This window comes from Ochotona princeps, chromosome 8 (assembly GCF_030435755.1).
Source record: "Ochotona princeps isolate mOchPri1 chromosome 8, mOchPri1.hap1, whole genome shotgun sequence".
NCBI classification, from domain to species: Eukaryota; Metazoa; Chordata; class Mammalia; order Lagomorpha; family Ochotonidae; genus Ochotona; species Ochotona princeps.
Window position 1 is genome coordinate 36,829,411 of NC_080839.1, and position 22,548 is coordinate 36,851,958.

Sequence of the window (22,548 nt, forward strand, 5' to 3'; positions counted from 1 at the left end):
CAGCTTTGTGATCTTATTAAAACAGTTGGTGATTATTCAGCATGCGTGTGTGTGACATTCAGGGAATTTCAAACAAAATGATGAAGCAATGAGGTTGTACCATTAATACCTAACTTAAACTACACTGACTCTGCTAAAAGTTAATTTAAACATTTTTAAAAATTAGATTAAAATAAATAAAATCTATGATAAGCCAGGAGTAAGTCTGGTTTTTCACATCTGGAAATCCCCCAAGCGCTTGTCTGGACTCAACCCACACGAGGGACAGAGGCAAGGTCTTCTCTGGATTAGGAAACCTGGCTAAGTGTCCTGGTTCTCAGGTAAACACAGCAGCATAGGCTGAGCTCACCCCTGCTGTGCTCACTCACATCTGTCTGTGCATTTGAAAATGTGATTAGACACAGATAAGTTAAAGTGTAAAGTTGACACTACACTTGCTCACAGTTACTTATACAATGTTGTGTAACAAACATGTCCCTCCAATTACAGTGTAAATACACTGAAGGAAAAGGTTTATTTGTTAACTTTTAAAAGTCAATTATGGTACCATGTACTTACTATATTCACAAGAGTCTTGGATCCCAAGGAAATCTTTGAGAAAATAATGAAATAAAATATCTAATCTTAATTTAAGATCATCAGAAATTGCCATTTTAAAGGTTTAAAAAGCCTTTAATGACTTATAGAGAAGATTCTTTTTCCTAGCCAAAACTTTGCCATATAATGCAATAAAACTAACATCATAGGGAATAAAATGACTAATACAGATGACTCCATACCTTTCCATCAACAGGAACACCCAGTTCCTCCAAAAACAGGGGATGAGTTATCCATTTGTAAGCTTCTTTTAGCTGAATTATATCATTTCTTCCCAGAGACAGATTCTGCTTCCTGAAGAACATAAAAATTAATTCACTAACATAAACTAACATTCTCTTAAAGAATGCATGCAATTATTTAAAAATATTGCCCAAGTGCCTACTGTGTGCTAGACGCTGTTCTAGAAATTAGATAAAACGCAGAGAACAAAGTGAACAAACATTCCTCCTGCATGGACTTTGTATTTGTGGCACTGGACACTACTTTTTAAAATGGCATTAAGATACTTTTAAAAGCTTCAAAAAAAAAAAAAAAAAAAAAAGTAAATTGCTGGGGTTTTCTGGACCTGCCAGATTCCAAGATTTATACATTAGGAAATGGGTCATTTATTGCTCAGAAACTATAAGCTGTGCATTGCAATAATCATATCCATATTAAAAATACTAGCATTTCCTTTTCTGAGGAAAATGGGGCTCACTTGTGGGAAATTCATGTAAAAAGCTGTGTTTTTTTTTTTCTCCTGTACTGCTCAAGAAGAAATACTCAATTCTAAAGTATCAATGTTCTAAAATGCTTATCAATATAGTATCAGATAAATGTTTGAATAAGAAACTGTCCTTCCCCACAAATATACATATGAGCCAATAAATAGATTTTGGGAAGTACCTAAAATGAGTTCTAATTTTGGTTTGTAACCTAAAATTGTGATAGAAAGGAACTGAGGTAAGAATGAAGAAATTATTAAAACTGTTCTACTCTGTTGAGAACACTGAGATATTACACCATTCATCATTTAAATAATTAAAACTTCAAACCAGTCAAATGGCTATTTACAGGGTGGATTTTCTTTTTAAGAGCTAGTTAAGACCAACTTTTAAAGCAGCCCATAAGTTGTCTAATTTTCACTCATAGATATTATAGGCAATATCCAATCTGGTAAGAGCAAAAAGCAGTACTGATTACCAGCACAAAACAAAAGTGATTTAGTTCATAGCTAAATTCAATTCATGTAAAAAAAATCACTCTCTCTCTAAAACTGAAAATTTAGAAATAGTTGATTTTCCCATTCTGAACCCAGCTGAGAACATGACTGGTCACAGGGAGGACTTTCGTGTGCTTTGGTATTGTGGCACAACATGGAAACGCTCGGCTAACACTTACATCTGACAAAGAATCCAAATAATTCTCTACACTGAAGAGCCTATTCAGACACTAAGCTTCATAAGCTAGAAACCATTCAGAAACCATTCTTGAAATTTTAAGACTGTCATAGGATCAACAATTTAAGGATTTAATGACATATAGAGAAAATAGCATTACAGTCAAAAGTTTGGGCATTTTTGCTGCTTTTGTGTGTGTTTTCTTTTTTATCTGAAAGGCAGAGGGACAGAGGTAGAGAGACCTTTGTTTGCTAGTTCACTTTCCAAAGGCCTGCAATAGCCAGGGCTGGGTCTAGCTGAAGCCAAGAGCCAAGAATTCAATCCATTTTCCATGTGGGTGACAGGTGTCCAAGGATCTGAGCCATCCTATCTGCATGAAGGTGAATGGAAAGTGGCCGCAGAATTCTACTGCAGGCAGTAGCACATAGGTTGCAGGTATCCCAAGTGCTGGATTATACCTGTTCTGCCACATGCCCATCTTTTTCTCTTCTTCCCTCTTTCCTTTCTTTTCCCAGGCACCCAAATGGCTACCTCTAAACTTATTTCTTAATGGCACTGTGAAAGAAATTTTTGAAGTACTTTAATGCAAGGTAAAAATACTAAAGATGCAGGTTTTCACTCCTGAAGTTCAAATGCGACTAATAACCTTTAAAATATGCTTTAGGCTGTCTTCATACTCGCTTAAGTGATTTACATAAAAGGTAATTTAATTTCTTTTGGGGGGGGTTATAATCCATACTTGTCTTTTTAAAAGCGTAATTTACATTAATGTATATGGACAACCAGGTTGCTGGTGGCCCAGTGGGTTAAGTTGTAGCTGTGACACTAGCAGCCTTTATCTGAGTGCTGGACCAAGTTATGGCTGCTCTGGTTCCAATTCAGCTTCCTGCTGATGTTGAGCCCCTGCCACTCTAGTGAGAGTCCCAAATCAAGTTCTTGGCTGTTGGTTTTGGACTGGCCCAGCCCTGGAGAGTAAACCAGCAGGTGGAAGATCTTTCTCTGTCTCTCCCTCTATGACACTTAGCCTTTCAAATAAATAAAATAAAATCTATCAGATTTCTAAACATATGGGATAAAATTCTATTATGCCAGAATTATAAGCATTCGAGAATAACTTAGCAAAGCCTAATTAACCTCCAAAACCTCTGATAAATTTGTAATTACATTTCTAAAAGTACAAATGTGGAATAAAAACCAAGAAACAAATCTAACTTATTTTTTCTATATGTCATTTAAGCAAGTATGAGATTCTGATAAAATATATATGTGTGTATATTTATTCACACACACACAGAAGGCTTCCTCTGCATCTGTCAGTACCCATCAGGTCAGCCAGGATGGGTGCATGCACGTGACCCAGGAACAAGGGAGAGAGAAGCAGTGAGATGTGATGAGCTTTCTCCGGAGGGATGTTGCTGGCAGATGTGTCAGCACTCCAGGCTGCACAGGGTGCCCTGTCCATTTGGCCCAACAAGGTGCACAGCCTGGGATACCAGGCCAAGCAAGATTATATCACATATGTGCCAAGGCAGTCTGATCTATGGCCAGCTTGCCCAGCATGGTGTTAATCAGCTAAAGTTGGTAAGAAGCTCTAGTCTGTTGCTGAGGAACAAATGGGGATACTGTGAAGCTGTCAGAGTCCCGAATTCTTCCTGGGTTGATAAAAATCCTACATACAAATACATTCTTTGAGTTTATCCTCCGTGATCCATAAAACTATCAGAAGAAATCCTGATCCAGTGGGTCACCAGACCCATCCACAAGCACAGGAACATGTGTGGGCTAACATCTGCAGGACCTATGGATCATTGCCTTGGGAAGGCCCACATTTTCCACCACACTGCTGGCAGTTTTCTTATGTAGCCTGGAGAAGGTACAGTCCCCTCCAATTGCACTGTCACTGTTAACACAAGTAATGTTTTTCAAATTCATAACAAATAACCATTTAGGACTACCATGTGTGCTTAAAGGTGCTTTTGTCAGCTAAAATCAGTCTTCAGATAATTTCATGAATGCTCTGTCAAATTATGAGAGTTAAAAATGCAATAATATTTGAAGACTTAAGTGATGGTATATCTTATTCTAAAAGACACTTTGTCTTTACCTTATTAGGGAGCTACATATCAGTGCTTAAAACATGCCGTGTGATAGTATAAATGTAAAATAAGATCTCTGACAGGGAGGAAAAATACCTCTATGCTTCTCTCTGGGTCCTCTCCAGTTAACATCAGAGCCTCTAGCAAACCATAGAGCACTTTCCATACTGAAAGAATTTTTTATTTGAAAATCTACAGAGTTCTAGGGAATTAAAAGCTGTCTTTATTTTTTTAAAACTCATTTGGCAACCTAATTCTGGTTGAACAGCTGTTTCACTGTAGAAATATTAATACATTTGCCTATATCGCACCACCCCAAGCCCTGGAGGAAAGGAGTATGTAACATGACAGTTAGGGGCAGATTACATTCTTACAGTCCAAAGATTCTAAGTCCAAAAATGTATTTGGCTCCTTAGGGTCTCAGATAAGGGTTGCAAAGTTAGGTCATCTATGTGATATCTATGTATGAATCCACAGTTGTTCTGCCTGAACTATGATTTTTAATTTTTCCAATTTGATTTCTAAGACCAAGGTAAAATCTACTCTTCAAATAACTTCCCAGATTATACTATGCTGTGCCTAATACATATAAAATCTGTATTTGCATTCACTTTACTTCTATATAGGCAAGAAATCTGCTTTAAGGGATTACTAAACTGCCTTGAAAGTGAACTAAACACTAATACTCTAAATTTCTATGTTAAAAATGATTTCTTCCCACCAATTTCTCTAGTAGGTAGTGAATTCATGCTTAAAGACCGGAGAAATAGCAATAGTGCTGTGGTAGTAAAAGTACTTCAAGAATCAGGTAACTTGTACTTAAATGGTAGCAAAAATTCCCTACCTAAATTACTTACCCCATTTCCTGTTTTACCAGCAACCATGCAGCATGCTGTAGGCAATTTAGTCACACCACAGTGAAAAGAAAAAGGGGGAAATGTTCAGTGAAATTAGGTTCCAGTATCATCATTGAACTGTTTAACTAATTTGCTAATCAAACTCCCCTTTTTTGGAGAGGAGTCAGTGTTTAGAACTGTGGCAGTAATGTTACTCTCATTTAAAATCATGAATGAGGTAAGACCTCACTTAGCAGCACTGACTCTCTGTGGCCTAGGAATTCAACAGGGATATCCCCCTAATCCCTGCAGAGTTCTATGTCTCATTATGAGGTCTGAGTGTTTCTTACCATGGGGAGCTTACAAGTTTTTCATAAAACAACTCTATTATTTCATGCGGGGAAGCCCAAAATGACCAGGCACACAGTCCCAGCTTTTTGTTATTGTTTTTTTCAGTATGGCTAACACATTTAACTCTTGATAATATCTATACCTCAGTGTTCAATAGTAAGATGTAGTAACAAGTACAACTCATGAAGAAATATAATAAAAACTAACATGAAGGGATGGATGGCTAGATCCATAACAGCAGGTACAAAATAAAAAGTAGAATCTAAAGAGTATATTAGTGTTTACTAACAATTCTTTCAACTTTTCTATATTCTGAAAAATTCTAATACTAAAATTTTATGGAAAACATTTTGGAAAGGATTAATAAGCTGAAAACAAATTTACTAACATGAAGATGATAATATTCACAATCATAGACATCACATGATTAAATTAAACTTTTAGAAGCTGCTTTGTGTGGTAGTTGTGTGACACTTAAGAATTCTCAGTTCTCCATTAGATTCCCATAGCTTTCACCTTTAGGGAAGCTTATAACATGTCTTGGCACTAGAGTGTACGGCATATGGTGAACATAATGGGAACTACCATATATATTAATAAAGTATTAATAGTTTCTGTTTCCACATGTCACAAAAATGGCTAGTCATTATCCCCCACACTCCTTCAAGATAATGTATGTATACACTGTGGCTCATATGTAGTACCATGTCCTTCTGTATAATGGGAAATTCCTTCAAATGACAATGGTAAGAACTTCAAAGACCGGCAATAATTCAGAAATGTGAGGTACAACTAATATAGCCTGACTTGAGCCAAGAAAAGAACCTAATCACTAGGTAGAGAACTTCTCCCAATGCCGGAGAGTCTTGGCAGTACCTCCCAATTCTCTGGTTTGTTATTCCAGAGGGCTCAACCTCAGATAGTTTACAGTACCACCATCTCTCTTCCTGGGTATTCAAGCCCTGTTTTCAACTGTTTGGGGCACAGTATAACACACAAATTACTAGAAATAAGAAAACCCAACTTTATGTAATTTCTAGAGCTCAGTTTCCTAATGTGTAAAACAAGAGGATTGGACTATGATGGTAACCTTAACTTTTCTGAATGGCTAAAAATAATCATCAATAGGTATTAGTACATAATATTTTAACTATAGGACTTTAAAATCAGAAATAACAAATCAGGATTTCCTAAAAGTGAAACCTTATAGTCAATATTGCCCCCTCTTCCTTCAGCCTCCTACTTTAAGAGATCAATAAACAGCAATGCCCTAATCTATACAGAGTGTTAATGAAGTCATCTCTTCTTATCTGTGGGTAATTGGTTTCAGGATCGCTCCCCACCCCACCTGTGAATATCAAATGTAACTAATGCTCAAGTGCCTTATGAATGGCACAGTATTATGTACATATAATATATACACATCCTCCCATCTCATTTTTTTTTTGAGAAGCAGAGAGGCTGGCCAAGCAGCCAAAGAGAGCTTCCATCCACTGGTAAACTCCCCAAATGCTCAAAAGAGCCACTCCCAGGAACTCAATCTACGTCTCCCATGTGGGTGGCAGGACCATCACCAGTCTCCCAAGAGTCTGCACAAGCAGGAAGCTGGAGTCAGGTGCCAGAACCAAATACTGAACCTAGGTCTGTGATGTGGCACAGAGAGGTCTTCATGCCTAACCACTAGCTTAAACACCTGTCCCCTCCTATGTACTTTAAATCACCTGTAGATTGCTTATAATACCTAGTAAAATGTAAATTCTATGTAAGTAGTACTCAGAATGCACCTCAGTGAATGGTAAAAAAGAAAGCCTGTATGTGTTTAATATACAATTTCTTTAAGAATATTTTCGCTCCATGTTTAATTGAGTAGGCAGATGAAGGATTGAGTGTACTTCTTTTGAATCAATACTAGGAAGGTTTCATAGAATTGTGGATATACAGAGTCAGGTAACATAGCTGTCACGTACTTAGTGAGTGTTACTGTTACTGCTGAATTGAAACCAAATATATAACTTCCAGATAACAAAATTCAAATTTATCGCTTGAAAGATTTATAGGATTTGGTTCCCTCCCCTCATATCCCCAATCTGCTCTGTTACAGGTAGTTCTTGAACCTGTCCGATCAATGAGATCTGAGCTACACAGAACTATCTGTCTCTTCTTGAAGGGATCTCAGACTCTTCTGTCCTTTGTCAATCATCTTTTCGCCTTTTGTTTCCTGAGGCAAACTGTTCCGTATCATCAATTGCAGGTGATGCCAGCAAGTGTGTGATGCATTCTGCCATCCTTTGGTTATAAAGTAGGGCAGAACTGGAGGTTGCCAAGGGAACCCAGATAACCAAGTGTAACATGTGAAATTCAATCAAATGTCTTTAGTACCTGAGACTTGCTAAAGGGTTTTTCCTTCCTAATCCTCAGCAGGCTCCCTGCACAAGCATGCCAGCAGGTTGGACAGAACTAATCACACAGCAGGGGCCAGAAGGCTGAATCCCAGAGAACTCAATATTGCTCAATTATTCCATTTTTACCACATGCTAATAATGCCCTGGACCTGCCACTGTCAAAGAAAAAGAAGTACATTTCTCCCTTTTGGGTCACCAGGATAATTTTAATAAATGTTCTATTCCTTAGTCAGTAAGGAGGGGAAAAAAATCAGTCTTTTAGAGTAAGCAATTAAATTCTTCTTCCCCAATTGAACCAAATGGCATTAAACTTATCAACTTTAATCAAATTTGATACCAGAGGCAGTATGTCACCTCCTGAAAATTCAGGAACCATACAATTTAATCCTGGACTATTTATTCTAACCAAGTCCTAAATGGGGCATTTGAATAACTGCTTGCACAGTGCTTGTGTACTCTGGTTACACACACACGTACACACTCAGACGATAGGTTTGTGCCTAAAAATGGCTCTTGAGCTTTTGGGTTTTGAGCTAGAGGCTAATGTAGTACCAAATGAGTTCATGTAGCACAATGAGAGGGTTAAAGTGGGACTAGGGGTTGAGACTGAAATAAAGACAGCAACAAGGACAGACAGAAAAGCACTAAACAGATTCTATCAGGGAGCTGCAACTCAGTAGAGTTGGAGCTCAGAGTATATGTCTGTGTGAGTTTGTGTTTGTAAATGACAGGAGGGGTTTTCTCTTTCTTTGCCTCTAACTCTACCTTTCAAATAAAAATAATTGAAATATATATATATTTCTTTACCTTGTGTGGGAAAATGTAGCGTGAAAAAGTCGTATGTTCAGAAAGGTGAGATGGTCCAGTTCATTTTTCTCTTATAAATACTCCTGGTGTAATTAATTAACATTCAGTTAGCTAAAATTAGACTCAGAAAAAGCAAGGAGGAAAGGCAGGAGCAGGGACGGGCACTGGTGCGCTGGGTTAAGTCACTGCTGGAGACATTTGCTTCATATTATCCTGAGTGTGGGTTCGCTTTCCAGCTGCTCCATTTACGATTCAAGTTCCTACTAATGCATCTTGGGAGGTAACAAGTGATTACTCAAGTGAGAGATTGTTCCTTTGTGGCTAACATTTTCCAAACAAGACAAAACCTTCATAATTAATTCAAGAAAGCTTACATGGACTGCATTCATTGTTGTGGTCGTAGGCAGCTAGTTTATGGTCACGAGCTTAAAAGCTACACTTTCCCCATCTATGTGGTCCTTTCTGCCCATTTGTGATGCTCACCTACATCACCTGGAACTTGAGAGGGGGTGGCATTGTTTTGTATAACCACTCTCCTCACAAGCCCCCATAAAGGTCCATGGCGAGGAAGGGCGCACTCTCTTGGTAGTGTGCTTTCATCATTTTTTTTTTTTTAAAGATTTATTCATTTTATTACAGCCAGATATACAGAGAGGAGGAGAGACAGAGAGGAAGATCTTCCCTCCGATGATTCACTACCCAAGTGAGCCGCAACGGGCTGGTGCGCCGATACGATGCCGGGAACCAGGAACCTCTTCCGGGTCTCCCACGCGGATGCAGTGTCCCAATGCATTGGGCCGTCCTCAACTGCCTTCCCAGGCCACAAGCAGGGAGCTGGATGGGAAGTGGAGCTGCCGGGATTAGAACCAATGCCCATATGGGAACCTGGGGCGTTCAAGGCAAGGACTTTAGCCGCTAGGCCACGCCGCCGGGCCCGCTTTCATCACTTTTACACTCCGACTTTTGGCCTCCCCAGTACCTGCTTGCTCTCTGGTTTTCCACGGACAGACTCAGAACAGGTATCCCCTGAGCATGGCCCCTGTATATCTGTATTCCTCACCTTCTGTTCACTGCTTGGGCGGCACAGTAAAAATGTTAATGCTAAGATGCTTTGTATTTCTAATTTGTGTACTTTCAAAAGTTCCAGGAAAGGTAACGTCTAGCAGTAATGGAATACGGACAGAGAAAGAGGAAAAGGTGAATGTTTGCAACATTGCAAGTGTGTCCAGGTTATTCATTGTATGTCTCTTAGTATAACTTACATTGCAGGGGAAGCTGGGACATAGATCTTCAGTTTAATGGACAGATTTCACAGTAATGACCATTTGTTCTTCTCAGGGTTTTGATTCAGACTGGACTGCCACTGGACTTGTCATTTGCTAATTTCTAGTGGGCCCTGTTGTCACCAAGCTTGGCTAATAAAGACTCCTTAATACACCTTACACCTGTCTGGCATGATCTCACTCGCACCCTGCAACATTCATTACATAATTTGAGCCAGGAAGTCATTTACCAGAGAAACATTATACACATACATGAGTACATACATGGCTTTCTTAATGACCCCAAAAATATCCCCCTCAAATTTCCTCCTCTACCTCTCCCTTCTTGTTACTGTCATTCAAATAAATCCTTTAAAAAAAAAAAGCAAGAAAGAAAATTAAAAAAAAAAAAAAAAGCCCTCTAAAACTAGAGTGGATATTTGGCTTGGCAGTTAAGACAACTTTTAAGAGTGTCTGTCCTGCTAATGCGAACCCTGGGAGGCAATAGAGATGACAAAAGTACTGAGTTCCCACCATCCAGGTGGCACACCTGGGGATTGAATTCCCAGCACCTCACTTCAGCTTCTTAGCCACCGCAGGCATTTAGGGGAGGGAATCAAAGGATGGGAGCAACTTCTCCCTCTCTAAATCTCTCCCCCTCAAATTAAGAGTTGTTACTACTCAACTTTAAAACTTTCCTTAGGTTATTTATTAAAAGGCAGAGAGAAACACAGACAAAATCTGGCACTTACTGTGTACAGTGGTTTAAGCCACTGCTTACAATGCCAATATTCCATATATCAGAGTGCAGGTGTAAGTCCTGGCTACTCTACTTCCAATCTAGCTTCCTAATAATGTGCCTAGATGGCCCAAGTACTTGGGTCCCTGCCATCCACGTGGAAGACCCAAATGGCATTCCTGGCTTCAACCTGACCCAGAGAGAGCTATTGCAACCAATTGGGGAATAAATCAACAAAGGTATCTCTGTCTGTCCGTCTGTCTGTCTGTCTCTTTATTTCTCATTCTCTCCTGCTCTCTGTCACTTCACCCTTTCAAATAAATAAATCTTTAGAGAGAGAGCACATGCTCCTATCCATTGGTTCACTCCGCAAATAACCACAATGGCTGGGGAGGAGAGGGCTTCTAAAGCCAGCAGCAATGAACTCAACCACTAGAGTCACCACTGCTATCTCCCAGGATCTGTGTTGGCAGGAAGCTGGAATCAGGATCTGGGTCTAGGAACTGAACCAAGACACGCTGACGTGGAGTACAGGTGATGTGGAGTACAATTGTAGGCAAAACACCTGGTCCAATTTCTAATTTTGTGTTTTGAGACACAGACATTAAAAGAGCGAGAGGGAATGGGAAAACGGAAAGAGGGAAGGAGAAAGAGAAAGCTTCCATATGCTGGTTCACTTCCAAAATGCTGGCAATGACCAAGGTTGGAGCAGAGTCAATGCTAGAAGCTAAGAACTCAAGTCATGTCTCCATCTCGATCATGGGTGAAAGGAACCCAATTACTTGAGCCACCATTACTGCCTCCCAAGGTCTGCATCAACAGGAAGTTGGGATCAGGAGTTGGAGCCATGAATCAAACCCAAGCATTTCTATTATGGGAATAAATAGCAGCATCATAACCAATATCTACCCTTCGTGGTAAACACCCTTAATTTTATTTTTTGATATTTATTTTTATCTATTCACATCCATTTGAAAGGTAGAACAAGGGCAGAAAGGTATCTTGTATCTGCTGGTTCACTCCCTAAATGTCTTTGATAATCAGGGCTGGGCCAGGAAGAAGGCACACTGAACTCCATCTGGGTCTCTCATGTGGGTAGTACGAGACCAAAAATTTCCCCTAACACCTGCTGCCTCCCAAGATGCATTAGCAGGAAGCTGGATCAGAAGGCGAGTAGCTAGGGATTCAAACGGCTGCTCTGCTAGGTGAGGTGGGCTTACTATATACCACAGGCCTACTCCATCACTCCTAATTTAAAAAAAAAAAAAAGGAAGCCCAAATTATTTCTACACATAAAAAGATGTGAAATTTCACATAAAAGTCAAATAAGTATAAATTAAAACAACTTTCACACGTAGGTTAGAAAATATTGAAAAGCATGGTAATTTACTACTTTGGCAAAGCTATGCAATTGCAATATATTATAAACTGTTACTCCCTTTTAGGAGGGCAACATGGAAATACCTACCACAATTTCACATATGTATTTCCTTTAATCCAGTATTTTCACTTCTAAGGATTTGCCAAACAGACAAACATATAGATATTCTAGAGGAATGTACACTGTAAAATGCATTTGTAATAAGAAACAGTGAAGGGGATCTGACTATTGAGCTGGTCAAATGGACTGGAGAAATTCTGATTTAATAGAATCTGGTAAATTCTAACATTAAAGACTTTCCATCATAGGTTCTTCCAAGAAAAAAAAAAGTACAGCATATGAACCCAAATTATGGATGAAACATGTATGTGTTTACATAGTTTCACAGCGAAAGATCTAAAAAAAGATATACCAAAGTGTTTCTCCAGAAACATTTAGGAAAGAGGAAGAGAAAGAGATTAATTTTAACTATATACACTTCTGAGTGGCTTTTTTCAATAATGTTCTACTTTTGCAACTTAAAAAATGTAAATGAACCTTATGAATCCGTTTCAAAAACTTAACAATTATATCATGAATTTATACCAATCATATATACTCTTATGTAAGTTTGTTAGAACAAATTACACCTCAATTTAGTGCCAAATCAATTTACTAAGTAATTAGAAGTAACATTAGATCATAAAAGCTTTTATTCGATTACATACCGATGATTAGAAAAATTCTAATTTAAGTATATCTAATAAGTTGAAATCTATTACTTAAGCCTTAACAAAGAAAAGCAGAGAACAGTCTCTATTTTTGAACTGAGAATTCATTTTTATTTTTGACAGATTTACAGACTTTTTGAAACTCAGTATTTCTGTGACAAATTTGTGTTGAATATAGTGTTTTGCTTTTTTTTTTTTCCTTCCCTCTTCTTTTAGTGCCTGTGTGGACAGGGCTCTGTCTCTTGGGTTCAGTACAGATCATTTCTGCAACCCTTCAGTATTTATTCACAGTTTCAGAACACCTGTTACAGGAGAAAATTCAGACGTTTGCAGTAAAAGTGCTATTTGTGCTTTTGCATCAGGGAAATCAAACGAAAATGGATTAAGACTACCACTAATTCAGAATGTTGTGTTCTGAATAACAGTCTGGGGAAATTTACCTTTCTGTAGCAAAGGTTTTATTCATAGACGAGGTAGATTAATAAAACAAACCAGATTTTCAGGACCCATGCTTTAAATTTATATATATGTGTGTAAAACTGCTTTAAAGGACTCTCAAGTACATTTTAAAAGATCATATAATTAACATGCTAATTACAAGTTGATTAAAAGATATCTCCAAGGATCCCTTTAAGTTGAAATTTCAATGGACGATGTTGACCTAGTTTAAGTTATGCATGTATTTGAATGTAACAAAACTACCTGCTTAAAAACATTCCATATGCTATTTTCACCCATTCAAAGAGAATAGTTATCCATTTCTTCGAATGTAAACCTCATTTCCCGTATACATAACAGCTAGCTTCAGAGATGCTATGATAATACAAAGAATTCTCTGTGAGCTGTAAAATACACCCATATATCAGGATCTCATTTTTAAAGAAAGGTATTTCTTCAAAGGAGTGAATTTTATTAAAATAGGAAAACTAAATTATAAGTCAGGCTATTGATTTAAGTTTTTCTGAGTTTATCATAACACACTTAAAACTTCAAACAAAATCTTTCTAACATAAATGATAAACTCTGATCTGTTTAAGGTTAGTGTGCCTGTCGCCCCCTTTCTTTCCAGGGACTTAAGGATTATGAGAACCAGAGTGGAAAGGAAGTCATAACGAATCCTAGAAAAAGGACAGGATCCTAAAACCAAGGCCAGGATCTCGAGTGGGCATCAGAGACCACTGCTGAGCCTCTGCGTGGGGGGGGGGGTGGTCTTGTCATGCAGCAGGTTAAGCTGCTATCTCACACTCTATCCCACATGGAGTACAAGTCCAGTTCCTTGCCAATGTGCCTGAGAAATGGTCCAAATACTTGGGACCCTGACACCCAGAAGGGAGACATGGGTGGATTTTCAGGATCTGACCTTGGCCTGGCCAGGATCCAGCTATTGCAGCCACTGGAGGAATGAACCAGTTGATGGAAAAGCTTTCCCTCTCACTGTCTTTCAAGTAAATAATATGTAAATCTAAAAATTCTGTGTAAAAAACAAAACAAAAAATCTGAATCCAACCTCTCCTTTTTACTTAACAGAAAGCAATTTGGGACAAATTAAGTGGTCATCTAGAACTTGTTTCCTCATCTATAAAACAAGGAGAAAAAGGTTTCTTTTACAATTGGAAGATTAAATGAGAAACTCCTTCTTTTAACAATTTAAAAATTAAACTTCAATGCTTTTTAAAGCACATAAAACAAAAAAGGGGATTTCCTCAACCTTGGCGACTTCCAAACTTTCAGTTCTAGTTTTAATGCAAAAGTTTAAGGAAGGTGATATTTATTAAATTTTATCATGAATCTGAGAATGGAACAGAATCTGCTATGGGCCAGCTTCCAGCCATGAACACTTGTTATCAGGTGTGCAAGACACAAGGGCAAATGAGCCAGACAGAGCTAACCACACACCTAAGAGCCAAGTAGTTAGGCACTGGGAAAAGGAGGAAGGGAGGGCCCTTAGGGCCTTAAACATTGTACAGTTTAAATCCTGCCAATATCTTCACTGACAGGAAGTAAGAGGGCTAGGAAATGGAGACAGAAAACGAGAGAGAAGAAAAAGGCAATGACAGATTCCTAAGAACAATGTGGTAAAGCCTGTCTAACGGCAAGGTCCAATGACAGCACTTCAGTGTTTGGGAAACTTCAAGCAAATTTCTGGAGAACAGTAGTATTACAAGCTGTTCACAGATCAATGCTAATTTTGTTCTCTGAGATATAAATATCGAGGATAGTAACCAAACAGAAAAAAAAAAAAGACAACACCAAGGCTCATGAGCTACCAAAACCAACTGTTATGGAGCATTTGGTCAAGCAGTTGTACCACCAGTTAGGAGAGCAAAGGATGTGGGTTCAATTCCTGGCCCTGGCTGCTGATTTCCAGTTTCCTGATAGGTCAGACCCTGGGAGGCAGCAGTGACAGCCCAAGTGATTGAGTTCCTCACAATTAGCTCTGACCCAGCCCAGCTTTAGCCATTGAGTGCAACTATGCAATAGTAAAAAAAAAAAATCAGTTAAAAAAAAAAAAAGGCAATGCAAAATCAGTAAAAAAAAAAAAAAAAAAGCTTTGCGCTCTCTCATTCTCTGAAAATTTAATTGATTACTACATACATTCATGAACTTAACTGATAATGAATTTTCTTACTTCTCTTCCACCTTTACTCCTACATTATACAACTTTAAAATCTGCCAATATTCTAAATTTTAGTTTTGGGAGTGCATTCAATTATTTACCAAAAAGAACATAAACCCCACTATATTTTTGAAACATGTTCTCTTCCCATTTTTCCTATTTGTAAAATAAAAAACTACACCAGAAGATTTCCATTAGTTACATTGTAAGAAAGTATTTTAAGATTTATTTTTATTGGAAAGTCAGATAAACAGAGAGGAGGACAAACAGAGAGGAACATCTTCCATCTGCTTATTCATTCCCCAAGTGGCCGCAACAGTGACAGCTGAGCTGATCCAAAGCCAGGAGGCAGGAACCATGTGGGTGCAGGGTCCCAAGGCTTTGGGCCGTCCTCGACTGCTTTCCTGGGCCACAAGCAGGGAGCTGAATGATTACAACCAGTGCCTATGTAAGGAAGTATTCTTAACACCAAAGACAAAAATAAAAGAAAGTAGTCTAGTGGTTTCATAGGACTGAGAGAAAGGGAAATAGAAAATAGTTAAAGAGAGTTTCTTTTTAAGGTAGCAAAAATGTTCTAAAATTGACTATACCTGTATGTGAGCATATTAACAACCACTGAATGGAAGATGTTAACAAATCAGGTGTTCAGTAAGTGAACTGTTTATCAATAAATCTATTCACATATAGAATAAAAAATGAAAGATAGGAAAAGGTCTTGGCAATTTTACCAACATAAAGGTTAGAAAACTAAAGTTTGGGCCCCATGCGATAGCATAGCAGTTAAATTCCTTGCCTTGAACACACTGGGATCCCATATGGACACCGGTTCTAATCCCGGCAGCCCCACTTCCCCATCCAGCTCCCTGCTTGTGGCCTGGGAAAGCAGTCAACGACCCAAAGCCTTGGGACCCTGCACCTGTGTGGGAGACCTGGAGGAAGTTCCAGGCTCCTGGCTTTGGATTGGATCAGCTTCAGCCATTGCAGCTACTTGGGGAGTGAACCATCAGATGGAAGATCTTTCCCTCTGTCTCTCCTCCTCTCTGTATATCTGCCTTTAAAAAAATAACAACAACAAAAAAAGAAAATAAAAAAGAAAACTAAAGTTAGAAGATGGATTAAGGGTGGATCAATTCCACTTGTGCTGAAAACAACTAGGAAAACCAGACAAATAAAAGTACCTGCTCAAGGGCAGAAGGTTCAGAGGCAGTGAAGAATGGAAAGGCCAAAACCACAAAGAAGGAAACAGCCAAGCTGTGCTTTCGGAGCAGTTCTTCCCCAAAAGGCATTTACCAATGAGAATCGGTGGCTAAGTGTCTCAAGAAGGTAAAAAATTAAGAGTCTAGACCTTCCAAAGGAGTGGAGATCCTGATAAGCCATGTGCTCTGACACCAGCAGGGATCACACCTGGGAAGTCAGAGTAAAGGTGGACTAGAATAGTCTGAAGGTGGGAAACATCTGCTGCAAACCACCGCAGCTGGACATTGAGGAATGCAGAGCTGCTGCACCCAGTGCTGGCCAAGACGTGACACAACTGGAGTGCTCACCAACTGGGGGGAATACAATGTAAGCTGGTAAAGCCGTAATGTTAAATACCTGCCACAAGACTCCGAGTTTCCACCACAAGGTATTTAATCACACACACACACACACACACACACACACACACACACACACAAAAAGAAACAAATCTTCCCCACAAAACAGTACATACAATTTCATACCAGCTTTACTCAAAATGGTCCAACACCAAGATAACTCAAATGTCTATCAACAAGTGAATCGGTAAGCTGTGCTATAAATACTCTTGCGGGGGCAGCTCAACCACCCACAAGGGCCAGCATCCCTGAACAGCTCAGGTTATTGTTCCAGCTGCTCCACTTCCATTTAATTCCCTGTGTGCAGCCTGAGAAACCAACAGAGCATGCCCCAAAGCCTTGGGACCCTTCTCCTGCTTGGGAGACCCAGGAAAAACTCCTGGCTTCGGATCAGCTCAGATACAGCTGTTGTGGCCATTTGGGGAGTGACCCAGCAGATGCAACAGCTTTTTTCTCTCCTCCTCACTCTAACTCTGCCTTTCCAATTAAAAAAAAAATCTTTTTTTAAAAACTGTGTTTTATTCTTAAAATGGAACTTCACACAGCAATAAGAAATCACTGACACACGTAACAATGTGAATGGATCTCAAAATCATTATTCTGAGTCAAAGAAGCCAGTCAGAAATGAATATACAATGCATGATTCAATGCATATGAAATTTGAACAAGTATAAATTAACTTATAATAGCTAAAAGCAGATCAGCAGTTATCTGGTGCTGGGATTAGGAAGTTTGGAAGTGACTGAGATTGGGCTAGCATTGTGGTGTACTGGTGAAGTAGCAGCTGGCATAGCCAGGAGTTCAAGTTCCATCTGTTCTGCTTCTGATCCAGCTCCTTGCTGATGTGCCTGGAAAAGCAGTGGAGAAGAGCCCAAGTCCTTGGTCCCCTGCATCCACATGGGAGACCTAGGAAAAACTCCTGGCTCCTGGCTTCGGCTCAACCCAACTCCAGCCACTGCAGCCATTTGGAGAACAAATGAGCAGGCAAAAATAAACCTCTCTGTCTCTCCTCTTGCTCTGTAATTGTTTCAAATAAATAAACCTTAAAAACAAAAAGAATTGAGATGGTCTCTATTTTGATTGTTGTAATGGTCACTTAGGTAAATACACTGATCAGATCAATGAACTGGGCAGGCATTTGGTTGAGCAGTAGGGATGGCCACATTCCATTTTAGAATGCCTGGAGTAGAGTCTCAGTTCCTCTCCCAATTCCAGTTTCCTGCTAATGTGCACCCTGGGAGGCACCAGGAGATGGATCAAGCATTGACTCTCTGACTGCTACATGGAAGCCCTAGGTTGAATTCCTCCCTCCCAGTTCTAGCTGTTGGGAGTACTGGAGTGAACCAGAAGACTGGAGCTCTCTATGACCACAGGTCTGCCTCTCTGCCTCTCTGCCTCTCAAATAATCAAAGCAAAATGAAAAAACTCAAACAAACTTTATCTTTTTAGCATGTGCAATTTCATTGCTTATAAATTACAACTAAATCTGTTGCTCACAAATTACAATTAAAAAGACTCCTAATACCAACAGTCAGTGATGATGTGAAAAATCAGCAATTTCTTATACACTTCTCACAGGCATATACCCTAGATTAACTCCTGTTCACAGAATACAACTACAAGACTGGCTGGCCACTGTTGAAAGTGGAAAAAAACTAGAAATGATTTTAATATCCATTAATGGTTCTATGGATAGATATTATAGATATTGGTACAGTAGCATACCAAGCTAATCAGCTACCTGCAGCACCAGCATCCCACATGGGCACCAGTTCATGCCCCAGCCACTCCACTGCAGATCCAGCAACCTATTTATGGCCTGGGAAAAGACGGTCTAAACTCGTGGGCCCCTGCACCCATGTGCGAGACCTGGAAGAAACTCCTGGCTCCTGTCTTTGGATTGGCTCAGCTTTGGCCAGTACAGCCATTTGGGAGGTAAGCCAGAAGATGGAAGATCTCTCTCTCACTTACTCTCTGGCTGTCTTGCTTTCTCTCTGTAAATCTGCCTTTCAAATAAAAATAACTACATCATTAAAAAAAATACTTCTGTGAATAAAAAGTATTATCTATGCTATTGAATATTATACAACAATGAAAATCAGCTAACTATTCCTGCTGCATAGGAATATGGATGAATCTTTTCAAGATAATTCCCAGTAAAAGGAGCCAGACATGAAAAAATAGAGTATGTTATGTTTCCATTTTTATATAAAGCTCAAATCAAGCTCATCTAAACTCCAATCATAAGAGTAAAGATCATGGTCACCTGTGAGAAAGAAGGAATAACTGCTGATGAGTATAGAAACAAAAAGTTGTCAAAATAAAATGAAAACATTACTGTTCAAGGATAGAGTTCAACTTTAGAGACTGTTTTCATTCTACATGGCAACTGCTTAAAATTGAAAAATATGTAGTACTAAACAAATCAGAATAATAATTCATCTCAGACATCCAACATGATGACCAACAGCTATATTATGTTACAGCTCAGGGGGAAAACCCTATGTCTATGTGTTAGTGGCATATTTATTTGAACACTCTGATTCACACTAGATCCAATGGTGAGCATGATTCAAACCTTTTCGGATCCTACCCACGGTACACCTTGATCTCATCTGCAAAATAACTGAAGTTGCATTGTGAGTAGAAAATGTTATTCAACACAAGTGCCATGAATACAGCTCTGCATGTTTAAAAATCTTGTGCTATACAACTTTAGCATTCATATCTGTTCTTTGACACATTCAATCAGGTTGCAGGGCATTCATCTACTTCCTTGGTGGATGGAAGATTTCTTTGTTTTCAGAAAACAGCAATGTCTCACTAAAATCACCACATCAAGGTTTTAACGTTAATTCCTTTTGTTAATGTCAAATAACAAGCAAGTTGTTATAACACCTAAGTTTCACAAAAAAAAACTTAAATCTGGATGTAAACTGAATTCTAAATGGAAACCATTTTTTAGTATAATTCTTAAGCTAAAACTACAAGACTATCTGTGTTGACTATCTGTGTTGGTGTCTATCTCATTATTTCATTTCCTTTGTATGCTTTATGATCACATTTAAATAAAGTTCATTATCTTTCTACCCACCCAAATTAGTTCCCTCATAATACCTTTACCCAGCCACTTCAGAACAAAACTGAGAGTACATTACAAAAAAAAAAAAGTGATACTCAATGCTTCAACAGCTACACAAATGGATAATTTTTAAATGAGGCTCCAGTGAAAATGTGATTCTTTTTTAGATTTATTCATTTTATTACAGCCAGATATACACAGAGGAGGAGAGACAGAGAGGAAGATCTTCCCTCCGATGATTCACTCCCCAAGTGAGCCGCAACGGGCCGGTGCGCGCCGATCCGATGCCGGGAACCTGGAACCTCTTCTGGGTCTCCCGCACGGGTGCAGTGTCCCAATGCATTGGGCCGTCCTCAACTGCTTTCCCAGGCCACAAGCAGGAAGCTAGATGGGAAATGGAGCTGCCGGGATTAGAACCAATGCCCATATGGGATCCCGGGGCTTTCAAGGCGAGGACTTTAGCCGCTGGGCCACGCCGCCAGGCCCAAAAATGCGATTCTTTAATTTGCCAAATGTACACAGAAAATTAAGTAAAAACATGCCGTTTTGATCTGAGCATTTTTCTGTTTTTGGAGAGCCATGCATATCCAGCTGGTGTGGCCCATTATTGTTAAACCAAGAGCTACACGTAGTTAGAAAGAGAAGCACTGCTCAGTATTCCACTACGGTCTTTCTTATGTAAGAATTCTATAAATTTTGAATGCCCAAATTGGTAGACAAATATTTATCACATTTTAAAAAATTGGATAATTTTGCATACCAAAAAATAACAATACTAGATTCTTTTTTAGATTTAGTTAGGGGCTGATGTACAGCTAGTTAAGTCACTGCCTGCAGTGCCAGCAACCATCCGAGAGCTGGTTTGAGTTCTGGCAGCTCTGCTTTTGATCTAGCTTCCTGCTGATGTGCCTGGGAAAGCAGCAGAATATGGCCCAAGTACTTGGGTCCTTGCCAACTACATGGGACACTAAGATACAGCTGTATGTTCCTGGCATCAGACTAGCCTAGCACAAACTGTTTTGGCTTTCTGGGAAATCAATCAGCAGATGGAGATTTCTCTCTCATTCTCTCTCTCTCTGCTTCTCCCTTCCACATAAGTTTTTGGTTTTTTTTTTGGGGGGGGGGGGTTTTGTTGTTGTTAAATAAAAGCTTCTCTCACAAATATTAACAGGAGCTGGATCAAAAATGGAACAAATGGAATTCAGACCAGCACACGACTAGGGGATTCCAGCATCCCAACCTGCTGTGTCATTAGGTCCCCCCCAACACTACTTTTCTTAGAAAAAAAAAATCTCACCTAAACAGTTCTACCTGGGAATTTGAAATTTGAATAGGTGTCCAGTGTATAAAATAGGCCCCACAGTAATTGATCCTATATTAATATCAGGGAGAGAATACATATGATTTTACTGAAAAGGGAATATTTGTAAAAAGCACTTTAAATATCTTAAATGGAATTTTAAAAAGGAGCAGCTAGGCCTGGTGCAGTAGCTGAGTGCCTAAAGTCCTCGCCTTGCACGTGCCTGGATATGGGTGCCAGTTCATGTCCCGGCAGCTCCACTTCCTATCCAGCTCCCTGTTTGTGGCCTGGGAAAGCAGTCGAGGGGCCCCTCAGCTGCGTGGGAAACCTGGAAGAGGCTATTGGCTCCTAGCTTTGGATCAGCTCAGCTGTGGCTGTTGCAGCCTCTTGGGGAGTAAACCAACAGACGGAAGATCTTCCTGTCTCTCTCTCCTCCTGTCTGTGTATCTGACTTTCCAATAAAAATAAATAAATCTTTAAAAACAACAAAAAAAGGAGTAGCTGCAACACTGTGATTATCAACACTTAGCTGACAAACCTGGCCTAAAATTGTTTTACTAATGCTTGCTTTTCTCCAAAGGAAGAAAGCACTAGTGCAGTTTCTTAAGAAAGATGCATCCGAAGTCAACAGTGAGGCTGGAGGCATCTGGCTTCGGGGCAACATCTGTCACCAGTTCCCTCTTCTTGTTGTAACCTGGACACATCCATGATGAAAGGGTCCAGCTGAGAGCTTCAGGGGCACTCCGAGCACTGGTTAAGGGACTGGCCCTTCATGACTCATTCTCACACATACACCGCAATCTTGTAAAGGTCCAAGGGAAAAGCACAAGCAGTTCTTCACAGAAACTACTAGGAATTCCTGCATTTTCAGATCTAGGCTTTCATCAGAAATAAGCCTGAAATCCATTTTTTAATAACCATTCCAGTCATCTGATGGAACCTGAATAGAAATATGGTGGGAAAAGTGCTAAGATTGTCCTTTAAGTTTTATTTTCAAAGTTACATCTATAGGGAATCACAAATTATCAATGATTTAGCATCACTCCTGTTAAATTATCACTCTTAATGAAACATTACCAGAGCTCTGCCTCCATATTTTTACCAAGGAGCCCCTCCCTAACTTTGAAGATTCAACAACATTTGGGGAAAGAGAATTCTAGCATCTAGTATTAACACACAAATGTGTGTTAATCCAAAACACAGTAGTGATGTCATAAAACACAGTTCAAACACTTCTCTATATGCTGAGAGAAACCCAGATCTGAAATAGACAGAGTCTAAATTAGAAGTTCCTTTTTCCTGAAACTTAATCAAATAGGCCACACAGTTCTAAAGATTGAAAGAGTAAGCTTTAAGTTTTATTTATTTATTTTTTTCTACCTGGAAGGCAG

General features: G+C 39.2%; 1 protein-coding gene across 3 annotated transcripts in view; it reads right to left on the minus strand.

The window, feature by feature from the left end:
- Positions 1-22,548, minus strand: part of PUS10 (pseudouridine synthase 10) — a 66,556-nt gene that overhangs the window by 23,434 nt on the left and 20,574 nt on the right. For 2 of the 3 annotated variants that reach the window (XM_058667850.1, XM_004580116.4), the window contains exons 5-6: positions 4,933-4,967; positions 780-891 (exon numbers count right to left, since the gene is read on the minus strand). In XM_058667850.1, the coding sequence (XP_058523833.1) occupies positions 780-891; positions 4,933-4,967 (147 nt within the window). Of the gene's footprint in view, positions 1-779; positions 892-4,932; positions 4,968-22,548 lie in introns of those variants that run through there. The other variant, XM_058667851.1, reaches the window with a different exon arrangement.